Here is a 22,618-nt window from a genome sequence, read left to right on the forward strand (position 1 = left end):
TTTTGGTAATTTATCTGCATAACTCCTCAGGTAATCCAGAAGTAATATGTGGAAAATTCAAAAATTGCAAATAGATAAGCTACCTTTGCCTTAATTCAAACCACCACTGCTACCTTAACCCCACTAACTCCCCAGGTCCACCCCAACTCCAAACAACTTATGGCCTTGATAACTGTCATCAAAACATAAATAAAATCCTGTATTTCATGATTTAAGTACAAGTCCCCAAATACTTGAAACCCGTTATTTACCTTAAAGCCAAAGTAATTGTAAGAGAAATCTCGGTCATAGATAATGGCAGAATTCAGGCGCTGATACGGGTGAAAAAGAACGCACAATTAAATTAAAATAATTACTTATTTTCACAAAATCTGTTGTCTCTCAGCCCTGACTCCAGAACTAAAATCAACACAGATAACACTAAGCATTATTACTGTAGAAGTCCATCTAACATTCTAAAAAAAAGAAACAATATATATAAATTAAGTATCCTAATTAGGTTTAAAAATATGTATATTACAACACTAGAAGATAATACATAAATATATGTTGTGAGATTACATTTAATTTTCCAAACTTTCACTATTATGTTTATAGTATGTTTTGAAAGGGGGGAAAAACATGAGCATAAATGGGACTATATTATCATCCTTAAACATGTTTTTAGATTACTATTAATCCAAAAGTATTGTTACTACATATTTACTAATATATATATATATTTACTTCAAAAACTAGCCTACCTCAAACTGCATATAACAGTATATGTAATAAACAATGACAAGAAGCAGGCTTACGTTAATTCTGGGGCTCTTCAAAATCTATGGTCCTTTAACAAGTTTCAGACAAACCACTATTGTAACAGTAAGATTTTATAGCGTAACTGGTCATTTTTACAGAGTTTTAGTAGGCTATAAAGCCATTCAGAGGAAAACAAAAGCAATTAACGTACAAATAATCATTTTTGATAGAAAAAAACGGAGCCAGGTTTTCAAAATACTAACAGTGTTTCTACATAATGATCCATATCTAAGGACTAGAAAAACCTATACGAAAGCTTGCTTTCCTTCTCTCTTAAAATTTTAAGGCCATCTTTGTTGCCAAAGGCAGGTATGGGCTCAGTATGAATATTACAGAACTGAAACACTTGACTATCAATAGACATATTTTTAGACACATGTTTGATGCTGCTGCTGTATTTTTGTCTTCACCTTGTCTTCAAGATTACACAAATTAACAACACACAAACAACTCAGTTTTCTCCTAGTCTCTTTAACATCAGATACATGTTTAGAGAGACAATTAATCATTCTTTTTTTTTTTTTTGAGACTGAGTCTTGCTCTGTTGCCCAGGCTGGAGTGCAGTGGCATGATCTCGGCTCACTGCAAGCTCCGCCTCCCGGGTTCACACCATTCTCTTGCCTCAGCCTCCTGAGTACCTGGGACTATAGGCGCGTGCCACCACGCCTGGCTAATTTTTTGTATTTTTAGTAGAGACGGGGTTTCACCCAGTTAGCCAGGATGGTCTCGATCTCCTGACCTTGTGATCCACTCACCTTGGCCTCCCAAAGTGCTGGGATTACAGGCGTGAGCCCCCTCACCCAGCCTAATCATTCCATTACCCAAAGTTAAAACTGGTCTCTAACCTGTCCAGATATACATGGTAAATAAATCCTGTGTGTAAAAGGGCTGGTTAGGCTACATCTTTTCCCTTCTGTCCTCTGGCATCTAGTTAAGAAAGCAGTTCAAACACAAGTGGATAATTTTTAAGCTGCTGAGCATGAGCCTGTAAAATTTTACCTGAGCAACCTTTTTGGGAGTCAGTTTGGCAATGCCTATCAAAATTTTGAATTCACATACACATTGGCTCAGCAATTCAACTGAAGGGATTTATCTTTTTTTTTTTTTTTTTTTGAGACGGAGTCTCGCTCTGTCGCCCAGGCTGGAGTGCAGTGGCCGGATCTCAGCTCACTGCAAGCTCCGCCTCCCGGGTTTATGCCATTTTCCTGTCTCAGCCTCCCGAGTAGCTGGGACTACAGGCGCCCACCACGGCGCCTGGCTAGTTTTTTGTATTTTTTAGTAGAGACGGGGTTTCACCGTGTTAGCCAGGATGGTCTCGATCTCCTGACCTTGTGATCCGCCCGTCTCGGCCTCCCAAAGTGCTGGGATTACAGGCTTGAGCCACCGCGCCCGGCCGGATTTATCTTACAGATATATTCATCTATGGGCAAAACACCTACCATACAAGAATATTCACTGCAGTGAAAAGATGAAAACCAAATATTGATCACTAAAGGAATTCTTACACATACATACAATGACAATATATCTATAAAATGGAACATTATACAACTATTATAAAAAAATGAGTAAATTCATAAAGGCTGATAGAGAACAAACAAGATATACTTACAAGTGAAAAAAGTATCAATGAAAATAGTATGCACAGTACAGTACCACCAAAAATAAAAATATATATGTACACACACATATGCACACACATGTACGTACAAAATAGCTCTGGAAAAATACATTTTAAAATGATAAAGTTGTTTCTAAAGAGGAAAATCAGGAATCAGGGCAGGAAAAAACAGAATTGTATTTACCTGTATCTTTTGTAGTGTTTAAATTTTCTAAAATGTGTGCAATATTAAAAAAGACTATCAAAAAATTTCCACCAGAAGAGTGTTATACATACATCTTTATTAGCCAAAACAATATCCAATGTTGACTTGGCCACCATAGGAGAGTGTTTGCCATTATGTGGATTTATGTAGTTATAGAGGTCTTCCATCACATCTAAAAAAATACAACAAAAAAAGAAAATATATCAAGACCACTTAACAGCTAATTCAATCTTTAGGTAACAGTTGAAAATAGTAGTTCTCAACCCTTTTTTTCTTTTTTTTTTTTTTTTTTTTTTTTTTGAGACGGAGTCTCGCTCTGCCGCCCAGGCTGGAGTGCAGTGGCCGGATCTCAGCTCACTGCAAGCTCCGCCTCCCGGGTTCACGCCATTCTCCTGCCTCAGCCTCCAGAGTAGTTGGGACTACAGGCGCCCGCCACCGCGCCCAGCTAGTTTTTTGTATTTTTTAGTAGAGACGGGGTTTCACCGTGTTAGCCAGGATGGTCTCGATCTCCTGACCTCGTGATCCGCCCGTCTCGGCCTCCCAAAGTGCTGGGATTACATACAGGCTTGAGCCACCGCGCCCGGCCAACCCTTTTTTTCATCTCAACCCACCTCAATATCTAGCATGTAAAGTGCTCAAAAAACACATACATGTTGAAGAAATATGTAATGCCTCATTTAAGGAAACAATCTTCTAGAGTTAAAGTGATTATAAGCTCTTGTAGTTTAAAATAGATTCCTGGGCCGGGCACCGTGGCTCACGCCTGTAATCCCAGCACTTTGGGAGGCTGAGGCAGGCGAGTCACGAGGTCAGGAGATAGAGACCATCCTGGCTAACACGGTGAAACCTCGTCTCTACTAAAAATACAAAAAATTAGCCGGGCATGGTGGCACGCGCCTGTAGTCCCAGCTACTCGGGAGGCTGAGGCAGGAGAATGGCATGAACCCGGGAGGCGGGGCTTGCAGTGAGCCGAGATTGCACCACTGCACTCCAGCCTGGGTGACAGAGTGAGACTCTGTCTCAAAAATATAAAAATAAAAATAAAAATAAAAATAAAATAAAATATAAATAAATAAATAAAACAGATTCCTAAGGCTGGACAGTGGCTCACATCTGTAATCCCAGCTCTTTGGGAAGCTAGCCACCCACCTCAGCCTCCTGAGTAGCTGGAATGACAGGCACACACTACTATACCTTGTTAACGTTTTTAATTTTGGAGAGAAAGGGTCTCACTATGTTACCCTGGCTAGTCTTGAACTCCTGGGCTCAAGTAATCCTCCTGCCTTGGCCTCCCAAAGTGCTGGGATTAGGCCCACCATGCCTGGCATAAAATTTTTAAAAACTTTTTTTTCCTTTTTGGCTCCCGATAGGAAACAATAAAGATTTTTTAATCTCAGTCTACCAGCTGGCTTCTTATATATTGAACAAATTAACCTTCCCTTTCCCACATTCCCTGAGCTGTAAAATGGTAGTGATGAAATGAAGAGTTCGCATCTAGTGAGAAAGGAGCAAGTATAACATTTTGTTTAACCCAAAACTTGTTAATAAATATTATTCATTTTTCCAACCATATCACCACCAAGCGCCTAACAATGGGCTTTAAAAAAGAGAGAGAGAGGCCAGGTGCGGTGACTCACGCCTGTAAACCCAGCACGTCGGGAGACCAAGGAGGGCAGATCACCTCAGGTCAGGAGTTTGAGACCAGCCTGGGCAACATGGTGAAACCCCATCTCTACTAAAAATACAAAAATTAGCTGGGTGTGGTGGCAACTGCCTGTAATCCCAAGCTACTCGGGAGGCTGAGGCAGGAGAATCGCTTGAACCCGGGAGGCGGAGGTTTCAGTGAGCCGAATCATACCATTGCACTCCAGCCTGGGTGATAAGAGCAAAACTTTATCTCAAAAAAAATAAAAAAATTTAAAAAGAGAGAGAATAAAAAACTTAAAGAACAAAGATACATCAACTCTTTTATACAGCAGATAGGAAGCATGGAGAAATAGGAAACTGTAGTCCACTCTTTCCCACTAATTTACATATTTGCCATTTATTTATTTATTTATTTATGAGACAGAGTCTCACTCTCTCGCCCAGGCCGGAGTGCAGTGACATAGGCTCGGCTCACTGCAATCTCCGCCTCCCGGGTTCAAGCAATTCTCCTGCCTCAGCCTCCCGAGTAGCCGAGATTATAGGCCCCCGCCACCATGCCCAGCTAATTTTTTGTATTTTTAGTAGAGATGGGGTTTCACCATGTTGGCCAGGCTGGTCTCAAACTCCTGACCTAAGCAATCAACCTGCTTGGCTTCCCAAAGCACTGGGATTACAGGTGTGAGCCACTGCACCCGGTCTGTTTTATAATTTTAGATTTTTCTTAAAACGCAGAGATGGGGTTTCACCACATTGCCCAAGCTGTTCTCAAACTCCTGGACTCAAGCAATTTGCCTGCCTTGACTTCCCAAATTGCTGGGATTTGAGGTGTAAGCCACCCCACCTAGCCATATTTGCTTCTTTAAACAGTCAAGATTTCTACTACCCTTATTACTTTTCTGAGAATACTGAATTTTTACTTTTTCACCCAAGACTTACCACTGAACACTTTCTTTGTTTCTTTGTGTAAGTTAGAGACAGCAATCCTGGCTGCCAGGATAGCATAGTCAGGGTGCTTAGTAGTCAAGGTTGCAGCTGTTTCAGCAGCCAAAGTATCTAGTTCCACTGTGGTGACCCCACTGTACAAGCCTTGGATTACTTTCATGGTGATCTGAGCCTACAAAAATAAAACCAAGAATTACTTGAGCTTTCCCAAGAAACAATAGCTTCCTTAAAAGAGTAATTAAGAAAACCATCATGGCCAGGTGTGGTAGTACATACCTATAGTCCTAGCTACTCAGCAGTTGAGGTGAGGGGATCACTTAACCTTAGCAGTTCATGACCCTATTTTAAAAAAAAAAAAAAAAAAAAAGCCAGGCGTTGTGGCTCACACCCATAATCACAGCACTTTGGGAAGCCAGTGTGGGAGAACGGCTTAAGTCCAGGAGTTCGAGACCAGCCTGGGCAAGCCAGGAAGACCCCCCCCCCCACCATCTCCACAAATAATAAAAAAATTAGCTGGGTGTGGTGGTACACACCTGTGATCCCAGCTACTCAGGAAGCTGAGGCTGCAAGGAGCTGTGATTATGCCACTGCACTCCAGCCTGGGCGACAGAGTGAGACCCTGTCTCAAAAAAAAAAAAAAAGGAAAGAAAAAAAGAAAACAATCAAATTCACATCACAATATAAACGACAGGTTGGGCACAGTGGCTCACACCTGTAATCCCAACACTTTGGAAGGCCAAGGTAGGAGGCTCACTTGAGCGCAGGAGTTTGGGACAAACCTGAGCAATATAATGAGACCCTATCCCTACTAAAAATTAAAAAATTAGCCAGTCAAGGTGGTAAGTGCCTGTGGTTGCAGCTACAGGGTAAGCTGAGGTGGGAGGAATGCTTGTACTGGGGAAGTCAAGGCTGCACTGAGCTATCTATGATCATAGCACTGTACTCCAGCCTGGGCAACACAGTGAGACCCTGTCTGAAACAAAGAACAAGACAATTTACTTATCTGAAAAATTATCTTTCGGAATGGTGGGCAGTGGGAAACTTAGTAATGAGAATGCACAACCCAGCAGAACTACAGAAAATGTATACTACATATAAAATGAAGGTGTTATTTAAAAAAACCTAAATATAGCCTTTAAATCAATTAGTCTCACAGGGAAATAGCTGAAAACATACTAATGATTCTGTATTTCCCTATTTTCATTCAAATTCTCCCAACAGACTAATGATTCTATATGAGTGTTTCCCCATTTTTCATTCAGATCCTCCCTAAGTGATCAGGGCTCCAGCTTCATACTTACTTTTCCCAAATTCCATATAAGGATAAGTACAGAAAAGCAAATGAATCAAACTTTAATCATGCCAATTAAAGGAGAAAGAAGTATAAATTAGGTTTGGGGCTGAGTCATGATAATTTAATGACTACTCTTTCTTTAGCACTTCACAAATTACAAAGTGCAACCTCCACCCCTGGGGTTCAAATGATTCTCAACCAAAGTTGATCAAAAATTATCAACTTTGATAATCTCTGACATTTCATAATCACTTTGTGAGATGATTATTACTATACCTATTTTACATTAAGAACCTGAGGCTCAGGTTATTGGGACTTGCCCAAGGTTATATTATTATACAAGTCTTCTGGCCCCAACCCCATTAAACTTCACTGTATTTCACTGTTTTCAAGGCCACATTGTAAGTTCATTTTTAAGACACGTAATGCACAAGGTATTAGCATACATTTTTAAGAAAAACAAATTCTAAGTTGTGAGTGTGTGTGTTTATTGAATCTTTAAGAAACCACTTAATCCAACAGAAAATAAATGTATTTCCCAGCTGAACAATGCATACCCCCCTCAAAAAAAAGACACATACATGTGTAACTATTTTAACAGTCTGCAATCTATTCTAATTATAATATAGCTAAACCCAAGTTGCTCCCGATCACTTTCTTCCCAGATCCAGTAGATAAGGTGTGTTCAGTATAAGAGCAGTGAAGTCTTCTAAATAGTTTCTAGAGTAATATGGCAAACAATTAGAACTCAGAATAAAATACCATCTGTGTGCTAACTGTGCTGTGCCAGATCTAACAGCATACACAGTTTTTCTTTTTTTCTTTTTGAGACAGGGTCTCATTCTGTGGCCTATGCTAGAGTACAGTGGCACAGTCTCAGCTCACAGAAACCTCAACCTCCAGGACTCAAGCGATCCTCCCACCACCAAGTAGCTGGGACTACAGGCATGCGCCACCATGCCCAGCTAATTTTTGTTTTTTTTGTTTTTGTTTTGTTTTGTTTTGTTTTTGTAGAAACAGGGTTGAGGGAAGGCACGGTGTGGCTCATACCTGTAATCCCAGCACTTTGGGAGGCCAAGCCGGGCAGATCACTTGAGGCCAGGAGTTCATGCCTGGCCAACATGGCAAAATCCTGTCTCTACTAAAAATCCAAAAATATAGCCGGGCGTGGTGGCACATGCCTGTAATCCCAGCGGAGGGAGGCTGAGGCACAAGAATCATTTGAACCCCAGGGGCGGAGGCTGCAGTGGGCCAAGATTGTGCCACTGCACCTGGGCAGTTTCACCACGTTGCCCAGGCTGGTCTCAAACTCCTGAGCCCAAGCAATCTGCCTACCTTGGTCTCCCCAAGTGCTGGGATTACAGACGTGCACCGACAGTTTTTCAACAGAATCTACCTTAGGAAGTTTGAGGATGCTGCAACACTCCTGTGCTCTAAAACGTACTACTGCATGAGGCAATAGAACATGTGGGAGTGAAGAGACCTAGGTGCTTCTCCCTATACTCCCACTAACTTAAGTCACTTCCTTCTCTCTTTGGAACTTTCTTACCTATAAAACAAAGATGAAATGGGATGGGCTCTCAAAGTTCATTCCAACTCTAACATTCTACTATTCTAATTATTGTCTTAAGTTCTCAATGTAAAAGAGAATTTACAATAAACATATTTTCAAGATGCATAAAATCATTTTCTCTTGACCAAACTTACTTTGGTCAAGTGGCTAATTAGATATATGTCAAGCACTGAGGATATCACAACAATAAGATACACAGCCCATCCTCAATTCTAGGGTAGGATAAAGACCTATAATTAATTTCCATGTTATATGATTAAAGCTATGAGATGAGCACAGGTTTTACAGCAGTACAGATAAGATACCTAAATAAGGAGATGGAAATATGGGTGGATTTGAAGAAAAGAGTTCTTAGAGATTCTCATTTAAGGAAGATCATTTTAGAAGTCAGGTGGAAGACGAGTTTGAAGAGGGCAAGATTAGAGGAAGTCCAGGACACTGCAGAGACCACAGAAAACAGTCCAGATAACTGATGAGAATCTAGAATATAGAAGTTATAAAGGATAAGGAAAAAAGCAGAGCAACTCGTTTATGAATAGTTTGTTCTTGACTTAAATATTGTCCATGAAATCTACTTTATATTACTTAAATCTTTTTACATAAATAACAAAAAGCAAATTTTAAACCAGTTCCTACCTAAATAACCACAATTCCAAAACAAACTTTAGGCTTCCCTTTTTTTTTTTTTTTTTTTTTTTTTTTGAGAGGGAGTTTCGCTCTGTCGCCCAGGCTGGAGTGCAGTGGCACGATCTCGGCTCACTGCAACTTCTGCCTCCCAGGTTCAAGTGATTCTCCTGCCTCAGCCTCCCAAGTAGCTGGGATTACAGGCGCCCACCACCAGGCCCAGCTAATTTTTGTATTTTTAGTAGAGACAGGGTTTCATCATGTTGGCCAGGCTGTTCTTGAACTCCTGACCTCAGGTGATCCACCCACCTCAGCCTCTCAAAGTGCTGGGATTACAGGTGTGAGCCACCGCGCCTGGCCTAGGCTTTTCCACTAATGAATAAAACAATTTACTCAAGGAAATATCTGATATTAAATGTTAATATCAAATTTTCTTCTTTACTCACATTCATAGTTCTCTGAAAAGTGAGAACTCACAGGACAGAACCAAAATTAAGAAAAAAAAAATGTTTTAAGCAATGAATTCAAATTTTATATCAAAGGGCATAGCCAGAATACCAAAGTATGTCAGGTGAGTGAAGGTCCAGGAATAAGAGACAAATGGAAAGAAACACATGAAACAAGGAACCCAAGATAAAAACCATATTTACTTACAGGATCAACAAAATCCATATTGAGTCCATAACAAAGCTTCTGGATTCGAGATGTAATTTTGTCAAACATGACTCGCTCTTGGCGGCCATCTAAAGAATCAAATCATGTTAGCAATTATTAAATTCTGTTAGCAATTATTAAGACTGCAATGTCAAAGAATCAAATGTAATTAACATGTAAATTGACCAACATGAAATGCTATTTCACAGATAAGATTCAGGCCCCCTCAAAAGATTCATGACGAGATTGTCTTCTCTGATGTCACCTTCAAAGAGTATGAATTCTATACATACAGATATTTACAGATAACTTCCTAAATTCCCCCCATCCCACATTGCAGCCAAAATTACCCTTTAAAAGTTAAACTCAGAATCATATCATTACCTCCCTCAAAACTCCTAATAGTGGCTTCTTATCTCCAGAATAAAAGTCAAAATTGTTAAAAAACAATCCACAGGCCAGGCGTGGTGGCTCACACCTGTAAGCCCAGCACTTTGGGATGCCAAGGCGGGTGGATCACCTGAGGTCAGGAGGAGTTCTAGATCAGCCTGACCAATATGGTGAAACCCCGTCTCTACTAAAAATACAAAAAATTAGCCGGGCGTGGTGGCAGGAGCCTGTAATCCCAACTACTCAGGAGGCTGAGGCATGAGAATTGCTTGAATCCGGGAGGCGGAGGTTGCAGTGAGCTGAGATCACGCCACTGCATTCCAGCCTGGACAACAAGAGTGAAACTCCATCTCAAAAAAAAAAAAACAAAAAACAAAAAATCCACAGAATCCTATACAACCTGTCCTGTGCACCCACCTCCCAATTTCACCTCCAACTCTCCCACCTTCCTTCCTATTCTACCTTGACAACCTGGCCTTCTTGCTATAGATCTCCTTTAGGTCTTTTGCTCAATGTCATCACCTTCTCAATGAGGCTTTCCCTGATGATTCCATTTTAAATTGCAATGCCCCAAATAGGGCCCTTGCTCTTCTTATCTCCCTTCCCCTTCTGTGCTTTTTCTCCATAGCGCTTATCCCATCTGACATACTATATATTTTACCTAATATTTTTCATGATTTTGGACTTAGATTATATCTTTGTCCTTCTAGACAAAAGTCTTACTACTCTTAGTTTAACCTCAAATAGTAGCTCATCCGACCTTTATTTATTCTTACCAGGAATAGTGAATATATCAAACCACCAAACAGCCTTAACCCTAGGCAAGCCACAAAACATAATCAGTCATTTCACAGATCTTCATTTGTAGAAAGGGGTTAATTATTATATCTATTCTACTTGCCTCACCAGTTTACTGTGACAATAAAATGAGATAAGGTAAAAAGTGCTTTTGTTGTAACAACTTTGGCATAGTTACAACTATGATACCTCATTATAAAATAAAGCTGCTCCTATGGGGAAAAAAATCACAGTATGTGATACACAATAGGCACTCAATAAATATTAGTGTCTCACACTGATTTAGTTTTTGTCTCCTTTGTGCACCCACAATCCATTGTAACTATAGGCTGAGTATCCTTAATCCAAAATTCCAAAATCCAAAACACTCCAAAATCCAAAACTTTTTCAATGCCAACACAATGTTCAAAGAAAATGTTCCTTGGACCATTTCAGATTTTGGATTTTCTGATTAGGGATGCCCAACTGGTAAGTATAATGCGAATATTCCAAAATCTGAAACAAATCCAAAATCTCAAACACTTCTGGGCCCAAGCATTTTGGATAAGGGATACTCAACCTGAAGTAACCAATAAGAAACATGTTAAATATATTTACATTTGGCCCTCTCATTCACATCTGTATTCTCAAATTTAGTGCCTAGAACAAGGCAAGTTCTCAAACATTTGATGAAGAATAAATGAACAATAAGACATCACTATTAAACCATTATCACTAGAACAAGTTGCTTTTTCTTCTACACTGATATATTAGCCCTTCTCTTTCTGATCACCATTGTGATAATTTTCTGATTAGGCTCACATTTGCAGCATTTAACTCTGGAACAGGGTAAATTAACTGGCTGCCACTGGGACTGAAACCTCAGTGCTCTGGCAATTGGAAAACTAAGCAGGCAGGTAACCACAAAGCAACATTAGCGTTCTGCAATTATACATGGAGTGGCGGGGAAAAGCAACTTAGCAAAAAGAAAATTCTGCAACTGCCAGAAGTTCTGAAGTCAATCAGGAAACTGACAAAAAAAAAAAAGTGCATTGGTAATTAATCTTAACTCACACGTGAGAATAGGAGGCAGACTAAAGATCTAAAGGTCCAATGACACGCGGTTCTCTATTCTGTCATTCCACTTGGTTAGTTTTTCAAGCCAGATGTCGATTTTATCACATCAGTAATCCCTGCTTCTCACTGCCTACATTATCCTCTTCTCTCAAGCAAAGTCTTTCTTAGTTTGGCCCCAGATCTCTTCTACTGTTCCGTGTGAAATGTAAGTCCCAAGAAGGCTTCCCATTCCCATATCCACATCATTGCTTATACCGTACTCTGCCTAAAAGTTCCTCTTCCACATTTCCATACATCTAACTCCTGAGGCAGGCGGATCACCTGAGGTCAGGAGTTAGAGACCAGTCTAGCCAACATGGTGAAACCCCATCTCTACTAAAAATACAAAAAAACACACAATGAGCTGGGTATGCTGGCAGGTGCCTGTAATCCCAGCTACTCGGGAGACTGAGGCAGGAGAATTGCCTGAACCCGGGAAGCAGAGGTTGCAGTAAGCTGAGATCACACCACTGCACTCCAGCCTGGGCAACAGAGCGAGACTCCATCTCAAAAAATAAAAAATAAAACAAAAAATCCTCTAGCATACTAGTGTGATTTCCTCTTGACTATAAACTGTCTTTCATTCTTCTCTCTTCAGGAAGATGTCCCTAATCCTGTAAGACCAAGGATGCGTGCCTTTTCCACAAGATACAAACTTTGTAATTTCCTCTGCCGAGAATGTTCAGGCCACAGATCTCACATTACAGTACCTCTTAGTACTATTTAGGGTTCAGCTCAAATGTTGGCTTCTCAGAGAAGCCTTTCCTGGCTACCTAATCCAAGGTTATTTTCTCATTCATCTTTATCACATGATCCTGTTTTACTATCATCTCATTAATCAGTATCTGAAATTAACTGATTATTATGTTTACTTATTTCTTATATACACTTACCACTCCCACCCACACCAAGTTGTAAACTCAATGAGAAATGTAATTTAGCTTTGTTCACTGCAGAATCTCTAATGCCTACAACAGCTCCTAGCACAAAGAGATGCTGAATAAATGCTTTATGAATAACTGAATGAATGGCCTCTACTGCCTATACTTTACCTCTCAGAGTATTTATCATATCTTATCATATTACTTCTTTATTTGTCTATCTTTCTCAATTGATTGTAGGATCTTTGGAAGCTGGAACCATGTCTGCCTACTCATCACAGGAATCCCAGTACACAGCACAGTATCCACACACAGAGTTGTAAAATAATATAGCAGGCTGTGAATGGAATAGGAAGGAAGGAAGGAAGGAAGGAAGGAAGGAAGGAAGGAAGGAAGGAAGGAAGGAAGGAAGGAAGGAAGGAAGGAAGGAAGGGGGGAGGAAGGGAGGGATAGGGAAATAATCTGGAATAAAAGAAAGATTAGAGTGCAAATGGATGCTTTCGAAGACATTATTTCGTAAACTTTTGTATCATTTTATGTGTATCCACATATATACATGTATGTCTGTAAAACGTTTTGTTTTTTACTGCGAGTTACAATCCAAAGTTTTGAAAATACTACACTAAATTCCAAAACAGTTTACAACTCAGTCAGCTACTTTGTCATTTACTGCAATGGTTCTCAGTGTTTATTTTTTTAACCATAATCTCCTTGAGGAATGATATTCTCCCATTAGGAAAAACAGCTCAAGATAGCAGATGAAAAAAACTTATCTACTATTCTCTTCTAACAATTTTAATATGGATTGTTCCTAAATCCCTAACAATTTTAAGTTCTTTAAAGACAGAGCTGCCTTCTCCATTACTGCCCTCACAGTGTTTAGCAAGACATTAGCACATTCAGTAGGTACTTGAAAGTCAACTTCCAGTTGCCCTTCTGAATAATTATATTAAAAATAACAAACCCTAGCTGGGCATGGTGGTGCACATCTGTAGTCCCAGCTACTGAGGAGGCTGAGGCAGGAGAATCTCTTGAACCCAGGAGGCAGAGACTGCAGTTGAGTTGAGATCATGCCACTGCACTCCAGCCTGGGTGGCAGAGCAAGACCCCATCTCAAAAAAAAAAAAAGAAAAAATTAACAAAAACTATAGGAGTTAGTCTGATATTTCACTGACATGCCAAAAATAAGAGGGGACAAAAAAAGTCCAGAAAACCAAAAACCCTATGCATATTAAACAAACATAAAAATAAAATATAGAAACATAGAAATATAAAAAAATAAAGAAAGAAATCTAAGTACATGTTGTACATTAACAAGTGTTGCTGAATGCTACAACGGCAGAATCTACAGCATGAACCATCTGGATCAAATTATGCTCTATGAAGGAATGAGAAACAAAATAAGCTCTGCTTTTTAGTTAGTTGTAGCTAGCACTTTTTTTTTTTTTTTTTGAGACAGGGTGTCACTCTGTCGCCCAGACTGGAGTGCAATGGCACAATTTCAGCAACCGCTGCCTCCCAGGCTCAAGCAATTCTCCTGCCTCAGCCTCCTGAATAGCTGGGACTACAGGCGCAAACCACTACCCTCCAGCTAACTTTTGTATTTTTAGTAGAGACGGTTCCACCATGTTGGCCAGGCTGGTCTCAAACTCCACACCTCAAATGATCCACCGGCCTTGGCCTCCCGAAGTGCTGGGATTACAGGTGTGAGCCACCACTCCCAGCCAAAGTAGCACTTTTTAAACAACAGTATTTAGAAGTAGACTCAAAATGTTAAAAATTCAACACAGAGTTGAATTTTATCCATTCTGGTCATCTAAGTCCATACATTTTCAATTTATCTTTGTTACTAACTTATCATAAACCATCCTAAACATCTCTCCCATATCTAATGATTTAAAAAATAGATGCTCAAGCCAGGTGCGGTGGCTCCCAGCACTGTAATCCAAGCACTTTGGGAGGCTGAAGTGGGAGGATTGCTTGAGCCCAGGAGTTCAAGACCAGCCTGGGCAGCATAGCGAGACTTCGTCTCTAAAAAAAACTAATAAATAATAATGTAAAAAAATAAAAATACAAAAATAGATGCTTAGCTCTCACTCTTAGGAATGGATCAATAAAAGATTTTGCTCTTTGGTCAGCTAAAATGGGAGCTAGGAAAATTCAGAGAATGATGTTCTCAAGATACCAAAAACAAGAAGGGCCACTACTGTCCACCTTTCCAACTCTTGTCTGTAGTTAAACCAATCTGGACATTGGCTGTAGTTAAACCAAATCAACTACCTGCTTATTCGCAGCACTCATCATGTCCTACATTTTGATACAATTATTTTCTTTCATTCTTTAAGAATCTATTCACGTCAGGTCCTGTGCTAAATGTGAGCAGAAAAGTCTCCATCTTGCTTGTATTCCCAGCACTTTGGGAAGCCAAGGAAGGGAGGATGGCTTGAGGCCAGCAGTTCAAAGCCAGCCTGGGAAACACAGCAAGACTCCTTCACTACCAGAAATTTTAAAAAATTAGCCACCCATGGTGGTGCATGCCTATAGTCCTAGCTACTTGAGAGGCTGAGGCAAGAGCATCACTTGAGCCCAGGACTTCAAGGTTACAGTGAGCTATGATTACACCACTGCACTCCATCCTGGGTGACAGAGCAAAACTCTGTCTCAAACAAATCTCCATCTTTGATATGTTCACAGCCTAGAGGACAAAACAGAAACAACCCGTCGATCAACCAGTATTTACCAAGTGCCTACAATTTTGAAATAATTGTATTGCTTTAACAAAGGCAAGTAGGTTCAACTCAAAACTTGTTCATACATATCTCATGTGGCTGTTAAAAGTATGTTGCTCTTGTTTTTCCAACCCGATTAAGCCTATTCCCAAGGCAGGGACTGTCTCCTCTTATAATCTCACAAAGCCAAGCAAAGGACTGGGCACAAAGCAGGGACTCGGCAAGTCTAATGAAAAGGAACTGTTGAGAAAGAATACAAGTTCCTGACTCTTCCCAGTCCCCATCTTGTCAGAAGATGTCTCAACCAACCTTCTCTGATTCAGTATTTCTTGCCATGAAGGGAAAGGAACTCCAGGATGCTGTCTGTCTGGGATCTGTTTTTTCCACCCCACACTCCTATCCTCACCCCACAAAAGAGATCAGTAAACTGACAAGTGGCTGTGTAGGGTAAAGAGTCCCCCTCCTTCTTTCCTAGCTGCCCCCCCACCCGGTGCCTAAGACAGCTCACCAACCCCACGGTTTTCCAAATCAAACTGTGTTGTCAGCTATGGGTGACTTTAGGTCAGTCGCCGAAACCTCGCTCTGAGCTTCAGTTTCCTCATCTGTAAAGTGGAGCTAATAATCTCTCTCTCGGAGGCTTGTAGAGAGGAATAAAATAGTGCCTGGAAAGTGCTCGGCAGTCACTACTCGATACAGGGCGTTATCCTTTTGAAAGGCGGCAGGATGACAAAGCCGAGGGGGCGCAGCCTGAAGGCCCGAAGGAGGTTCGGGGCAGGCTGACTGAAGACAGAAGGCCGAGCGAGCTGACAGGGCGGAAGGCCGCGGCGGGAAAGGCGGGAAAGGCGGGAAGCAGCGGAGGCGGGCGGGAAGCAGCGGAGGCGGGCGGGCGGGCGGGTTGGGCATCAGCTCCGGCGGCGGCAGCCCGCGTCCCCTCACCTCCCTTCTCGCCCACGTCGTTGCCCCCTCACCTCGCTTGATCACATGCATCGCAGCTAGTGGATGAGGCTCTGAAGGATCGGAGACTGGACTGCGGCTCTAAAGCGCCGGCGGGATCAAGAAGGTGACAGAGTAGGAAGGGTTAGGTTGCAGGCGCTGGTCAAGGACAGGAACTGGAGTTGGAGCCAGACAGCACTTTCTCCAGAGCAGAGGCGCAACAATCCAAATCCCCTTCCCGCGCCCGCCACCCGTGACGCACAAAGGGGTGCGACGGGGTTCGAATGACGTTAGTCGACGCTGCGGCCCACGCCTGGGGTAGGCTTCGCAGACTAGTTCAGGCGCCTTGTAGCCGCCATGTTGAGTCTGGGCAAGACACAGAAGACTACGCCTCTCCCATGGGCCCCGTTGGATGTGGACATGCCCGGCGGAAACGCTGCTCTCCTGCCGCCATGTTTTGTGTGGGCAAGCCGAATTTGGACGCCTTGGGGCCCTGGCGTAACACCTAGAGCCTGCCAGGTCAGGCGCCGCCCTTGTCGCTTGCGTGTCTCCGCCGGAGGAAAGGCGGTTCACTTATTTTGTTGCTTTTGAAATAACAAAACCTAACTGGCCGGAACGTTTTTCTTGCTTTGACATTTATTGTAATAATCCTAACACTGCCGTCCGCTGTGGGCTCAAGCCTAGGCTCCACAGCCGTGGGCAGCTTGGAGCCCCAGGGCTTTCAGATCGGCCAGAAGAGTGGCACTCAGGAACTGGAAGAAAACCGCGCAAGGCCAATGGCGTTTGGATTTTATCCTGACGCAAATCAGATCCCTGAGAGAATTTTAAGCAGGGCAGGGTCAGTACACATTTGCTTCTGGGGTTCTTCAGTGGATGGTAGCAGAGAAAGGGTATTTGCCTTGTGGAGGTAGGATGGACTTGGTGACTTAAAGTGGAGAATAAGAATAGATGAGAACCCTAATATGCAAGGCTGGTGTAGAAGCTTCTGATTTGGGCTACCCAAAGCGATCTTTATGAAATTTCATCTGTGGCATCTTTTCCCTAAAGCCTTTTCGTTGGTTTCTCACTACCCTCCAGAAGCTGCCCAAGCTTCCTGTGAAGTAATTTTAAAAATCATGGAAAGTCATAAGTGAGCCTGTAATCGCAGCATCTTGGGAGGCTAAGGCGGGAGTATCATGTGAGACCAGGGGTTGAGATAAGCCTGGGCAACATAGCGAGACCCCCATCTCTACAAAAAATAGAAAAATTAGGACAGCGCGGTGCCTTACTTCTGTAATCCCAGCACTTTGAGAGGCTGAGGTAGGCAGATCACGAGGTCAGGAGTTCGAGACCAGCCTAACCAACATGGTGAAACCCTGTCTCTACTAAAAATACAAAAAGTAGCCAGGCATGGTGGCACGCACCTGTAATCCCAGCTACTCAGGAGGCTGAGGCAGGAGAATCGCTTGAACCCAGGAGGCAGAGGTTGCAGTGAGCCAAGATCACACCATTGCACTCTAGCCTGGGCAAAAGAGCAAGACTCCGTCTCAAAAAAAAAACGAAAAAGAAAAATTAAATAGATGTTTTTTAAAAGTCATAAGTGAAGTTATAGGATAGATAGGGTCAAGTTTACCCAGACATAGGGTTTCCCAATTTAGCAAATAAAACTGTGTCCCAGACACTCCATGAGAGAAAATTATACTTTAAAAACTGTTTATCTGAAGTTCAGATTTAACTGGTCGCCCTGCATGTATCTGGTAACCCTGCCCACAGAGCTTCTGGGTATGTGCATTCAAGTTTCATTTTCCCTGGGCAAAGGAAAGATAGTCTCTTCATCCCGTCATGCCACAGCACAGAGAACACAATGAGAGTCAAAGCCAGCAGGGGTTAAAATCTCCTACATGCTTTATTGGACTTCAAAGAGTCTTATGAAATAACACAGAAAACCCCATTTGAGGGTGTCCAGGGGGTACAAGGCAGTCTGCAACCTAGCACCCTCCTAAGACCAGCCCCAGGTGCACCCACCCTAGGCCCAAAATAGGATCCCAGGATAAAGGCATGGCAGGGAGTGGGGCAGAGGGAAAACACCTTTACAGCCATAGCAAAAACAGGTAAGGGAGAGAGTTGTATAGAGGGTGGGAAGGGTGGGGGGAAGTGGTCACACAGCCACCTTCACCTATACCATCTTCCTTAGCCACCCCTCCCCCAAACTGGTTGTGTCCTTTTTGAGCCTCTGGCCAAGGCTACAAAGTAACATGAAAATGGGATCTAACAAGGGGAATATGCAGCGTAGGCACTTGGGAAATTCAGGAGATTTTTTTCCTTTTAACTTGTTTGTCTTTTGGTTCAAAAATATGACAGCATCCTTGCCCAACAACTCCAGGGCTCCATAAGAGCCTTGTATCATGGCTGTGGCTCCCCGGGCCAGGGGAGCCACTTGTCCTGAGCCCCAGGAGTATTGATGCTTGGGGAGCTTTGGGGCAGCACCTCTTAGAGACAAACCCTCCTGCAGTGTGGGGGAGCAGGGGGAAGAGGGAGGCAGGTGTGGGTGGGAGAAGAGAGAAAAAGTGACTGCCTTATAACCTACAGTTCTGGCATCCACTCATGCTCCAATGAAGAGAGGCCTCTTCCAACCCATCCCCAAGCTCTCTTTAAAAGTCTCTGGTGGGTTGTTCTCTGAGAATTGGTTTCACTCCCCCATGGACTCCTGGAAGCCTGAGTGAGATCTAGGATGAGGTTCCTTCTGACCCACAACAATACCAAAGAACAAATCCCAAAGATTAGGCCCTGGCCCCAGTCTGGAGCAAACAGAACCACTGTGAGTGGGGTGGAACGGATCTGAGGCAAACATGTCAGAAGTTACTCCTCCTATCTTCCCTGTAACTGCTAGGGGAAGCTGGGGAGTGGTGGGAGGGAGGAGCCTGAAAGCAAGAGACAGAAACAAGAAACCAAACCTCAAAACTGGGACAGCAGAGACAGAAGCTGAACCCCAGAGGTAGAGCTGGGAGCTGAGAGAACAGCAACTAAGACATGCACTGAAGTGGAGAGGGAGTGACAGCAGCAGCCCATGGTTGGGAGGGAGGCAGGGCAGGCAGGCCATGGTGGTCAGTTAATAAATAATAATGAAGGACCCAAGGATGTACAGTGCAGGTATATACAGTGCCCAGACCCCTGGACCAGCCCTTCCCATGCCCCACTCTTGGGGCCAGTTATCTTGAAGGGAGGGAGGGAAGGAGAGGCAGAAGACCCAGGGAAGGACAAGCTGTCCCATTACTGCCACCCCCATCCTGCCTACTTCTTAAGAGGCTTCTTAAAGATTTTGAGGGGAAACTTCTTCCGGCCTGGGCTGGAGTCTGTCTCCTCGCCAATAGAGCCATTATCCTCCTCAGCCACAGCCTTCTTGCCAGCCAGGTGGGGAATGCGTGTGTTTCGGCTGGCTTGCAGGGCTCGGCTGTCCCCAACTGGAGATGGCGTGTCTGGGTCTGGGGAACTGGGGCTGTGAGAACGGGAAGAATCCAAATGTGGAGAGCCACCAGGTGGGGCTGAGGGGCTCAGCTCCATTAGGCTGTGGGCCTTGTCCAGCCCATGGTTCAGCGCCAGTAATGCCTTGGCCAGGGCAGGGCTGTCAGGCAGTTTCTCCATCAGAGACCCTGGGTGGACCCCCTCGATCAGCCGGTGGCTGCCATTGGAAGTCATGGCATTGAGAGCCTCGTCTGCGGCACGGCTCATCTGAGGAGGTTTGGGGGCCACACGCTGGCGGTCACTCATGTGGAGGGAGGACTCCGAATCGGAATGGGTCAAATCCCTGCAAGACATGGGGCAGAGAGGAAGAAAGGGACATATATTGGATGGGGTGATGGTGGAAAGGTGAAGAGGAGAAAGGGACAACACAAGAAGACAAGGACAGGGTAGGAAAATGGGGATAGAGCGGCAGGAGAGAGAAATAGGATGAACAGGCAGGTGGGAAGGAAAGAGGAAAGAGGAATAGACAGAAGTTGAGCAGCCGTAAGTATAGGATAAAAGAGGAGGCAGGAGGAGGGAATGAGGATAGATTGGAAAAGAGACAGGGAAAGGAGAGTAGAATTGTAGAGGAAGAAAAGCAAAAGGATAAGCAGGTAGAAAGAAGGGCCAAGAGAGAAAGACAAGAAAGGGAAAAGTGATGGGGAGAGAAGAGAGACAAGAAACAAAAACAAAAAATGCCATCATCTGTCTGGCAAATGGTTTTCCAATACCTGGGCTCCACAACTGGTGAATGCTCTGGCTCTGAACTGGTGCAACCATAGGCTTAAATTCCACAGGTATCCTCCTCAATAAAATCTCTGCCTTCTCATAGCTGGCTAGATTTCCTGGGACTCAATCTTAAGCTAACACAGAACCCACATACTGCTCCGGGTCACCATTTTCCATGCCTTCCTCCCCCACTTACTCCTGTCACACCTTAGGATATTATCCATCTGGGTCAGGCCCCAAGGAACAGGGCACATGCAGTCAGTAGACCTGACCCAGGCTGGGGATGAGAAGGTTAGAACAGCCTTGCAAAAAATCCTTCAGTCACCCCAAAAGGCCAGGATGCTGCCTCTTCTAACCATCTCACAGGATTCAAAGGAGGTCATAGATAGGTATTGCAGAGTTCAAACCAAAGTCTGTGGTGCGGCAGGAAGGGTGGGGTCTCTTACAGACCTCTGCTGACGGAGAACGTAGGGAGGCATAGAAAGACAGGATGTTGGCCTTTAAAGAGCAATGGTTCAGAAGAGTTCTGGACTCTTCTGTGCGATCTTGGACAAGTCATCTAAACTTGCTAGTTCTTAACTTTGGCCCAGTGAAGATAATACCAATTCAATTTATCTTACAAGACTGTTTGGAGGATCAAATATGCTGGCAAAGCACTTGGAAATGTAGAAATTATTGTGGGAATGAAGATGATGAGGCCTGCCAAGCTGAAAGGCCTATGTAAGGGCCGGTCACAAGAGGCTTCTTTGCAAGGCTGAGTTATGGAGACATGCCACCGCACATTGGACATGCACACACACAGGCTAGTCTAGGAACTTGAGACCCTTTAAGGAGCTGGTGGTTCCTAAGCCATGAATCAATTCCAGATGCCACTCCTGCTCTACATACAAAAAGGTAGATATGGAGGTGCTCTCTCTGCCAATCCTGAATCCTCCTTCTGCCTTCCTAGAGGCCTGAGAACTTCAGCAAAAGCAGAGAAGAGAGCTAAGGGAAATGTTTAAACATCTGCTAGCCAAAGGGGAAGAGTCATGAGTGGGAAAGGAGACCACCATAGGACCTAGAAAGAAAGAGGCTGAGGGTCAGAAGTTAGGGAGGGTACCAGGCCCCTGAAACAGGCAAAAGCAGGGGGTTGACTCATAGCTATTGTAGACTTAATTCTCAGTAGGAAGCAAATAACTAAGTAGCCACCCCATGGGCCAGTACCTTCCTGGACTCAGCAGGCAGCAGAGAACAAGTCCAGCTCAGCTTCCATTCTACAAATATTGTTTTAGCCACATATTCTAGTATTTACAAATATTCAGTCTCATATTTGGTTTCATATATCTGACACTGTCCTTGCTTCTAAACTTGTCCTTGTTTCCCTAAGCCCCAAGATGATCCTCTCCATATGTTGCCCTCTCCAAACACTATTATAAACCAAGGAGCAAGGTGCCAAGGAAGTTTTGGGGAGCAATCACACTGAGAAAAGGGGTCCTCTAAGCTGAGGAAGTGAAGATCCTGGGATCCTACCCTCTCTAACACCAAGGAGGAGAAATCAGGAGGTTAGGGCCTTCCCAGCCTCACTTCTCCTGGACCACACCCCTATTTGGTCTTGATTCCTATCCATCTTTTTATTTATTTATTGACAGGGTCTTGCTCTGTCGCCCAGGCTGGAGTGCAATGGCGTGATCTTGGCTCACTGCAGCCTCGACCTACCAGGCTCAAGTGATCCTTCTGCCTGAGCCTCCCGTGTAGCTAGGACCACAGGCATCTGCCACCATGCCCAACTAAATTTTTGATTTTGTAGAGACAGGGTCTCACTTTGTTTCCAAGGCTGGTCTGAAACTCCTGGGCTTAAGCAGTCCTCCCCTCTTGGCCTCCCAAAGTGCTAGGATTACAGGCGTGAGCCACTGCACCCAGCCTGATTCCTGTCCTTCTATGCCTCCCTCATCAACTAAAAGTTTAGACTGCCAAAGCAAGATAAGAACCTGGGAGGAAGCCCAGGGAGATATAGGAGGGAAAAGGCCCAGCATGAGGCAGGCTCACCTTCCCTCCCTGAATCACTGAGAACAATCAGGCCAGGGGTCCCTCCCCAAAGGCTGGGCTGCCTCGGACTCCCATCCCAAGCTACTGACCTTACTAGAGAGCCTGTTTGCCTTTAGAGATGATCCTCTGGTGCATGGTGCAAAAGAAAATTAAGTAGTGAACAGGCCAGGTGGATACAGGTACCTCTCCGCCCTTCC

At 43.6% G+C, this 22,618-nt stretch overlaps 2 protein-coding genes across 27 annotated transcripts in view; both read right to left on the minus strand.

Annotated features, from left to right (window-relative positions):
• Window positions 1-16,530, minus strand: part of RRM1 (ribonucleotide reductase catalytic subunit M1) — a 45,930-nt gene extending 29,400 nt beyond the window's left edge. For 2 of the 13 annotated variants that reach the window (XR_013403304.1, XM_077961188.1), the window contains exons 1-5: window positions 16,223-16,449; window positions 9,362-9,450; window positions 5,211-5,388; window positions 2,699-2,799; window positions 252-311 (exon numbers count right to left, since the gene is read on the minus strand). Coding sequence is in view for 10 of the 13 variants with exons in the window: in XM_077961188.1 (XP_077817314.1) it covers window positions 252-311; window positions 2,699-2,799; window positions 5,211-5,388; window positions 9,362-9,450; window positions 16,223-16,241 (447 nt within the window). In the remaining 3 variants the exon portion in view is untranslated. 13 annotated transcript variants of the gene reach the window in all.
• A 1,523-nt stretch (window positions 16,531-18,053) lies between these two features.
• Window positions 18,054-22,618, minus strand: part of STIM1 (stromal interaction molecule 1) — a 219,746-nt gene continuing 215,181 nt past the window's right edge. For 12 of the 14 annotated variants that reach the window (XR_013403303.1, XM_077961177.1, XM_077961178.1 and 9 more), the window contains one exon: window positions 18,054-19,971. Coding sequence is in view for 13 of the 14 variants with exons in the window: in XM_077961177.1 (XP_077817303.1) it covers window positions 19,458-19,971 (514 nt within the window). In the remaining variant the exon portion in view is untranslated. 14 annotated transcript variants of the gene reach the window in all.

Source organism: Macaca mulatta, chromosome 14 (assembly GCF_049350105.2).
Source record: "Macaca mulatta isolate MMU2019108-1 chromosome 14, T2T-MMU8v2.0, whole genome shotgun sequence".
Classification (NCBI taxonomy): domain Eukaryota; kingdom Metazoa; phylum Chordata; class Mammalia; order Primates; family Cercopithecidae; genus Macaca; species Macaca mulatta.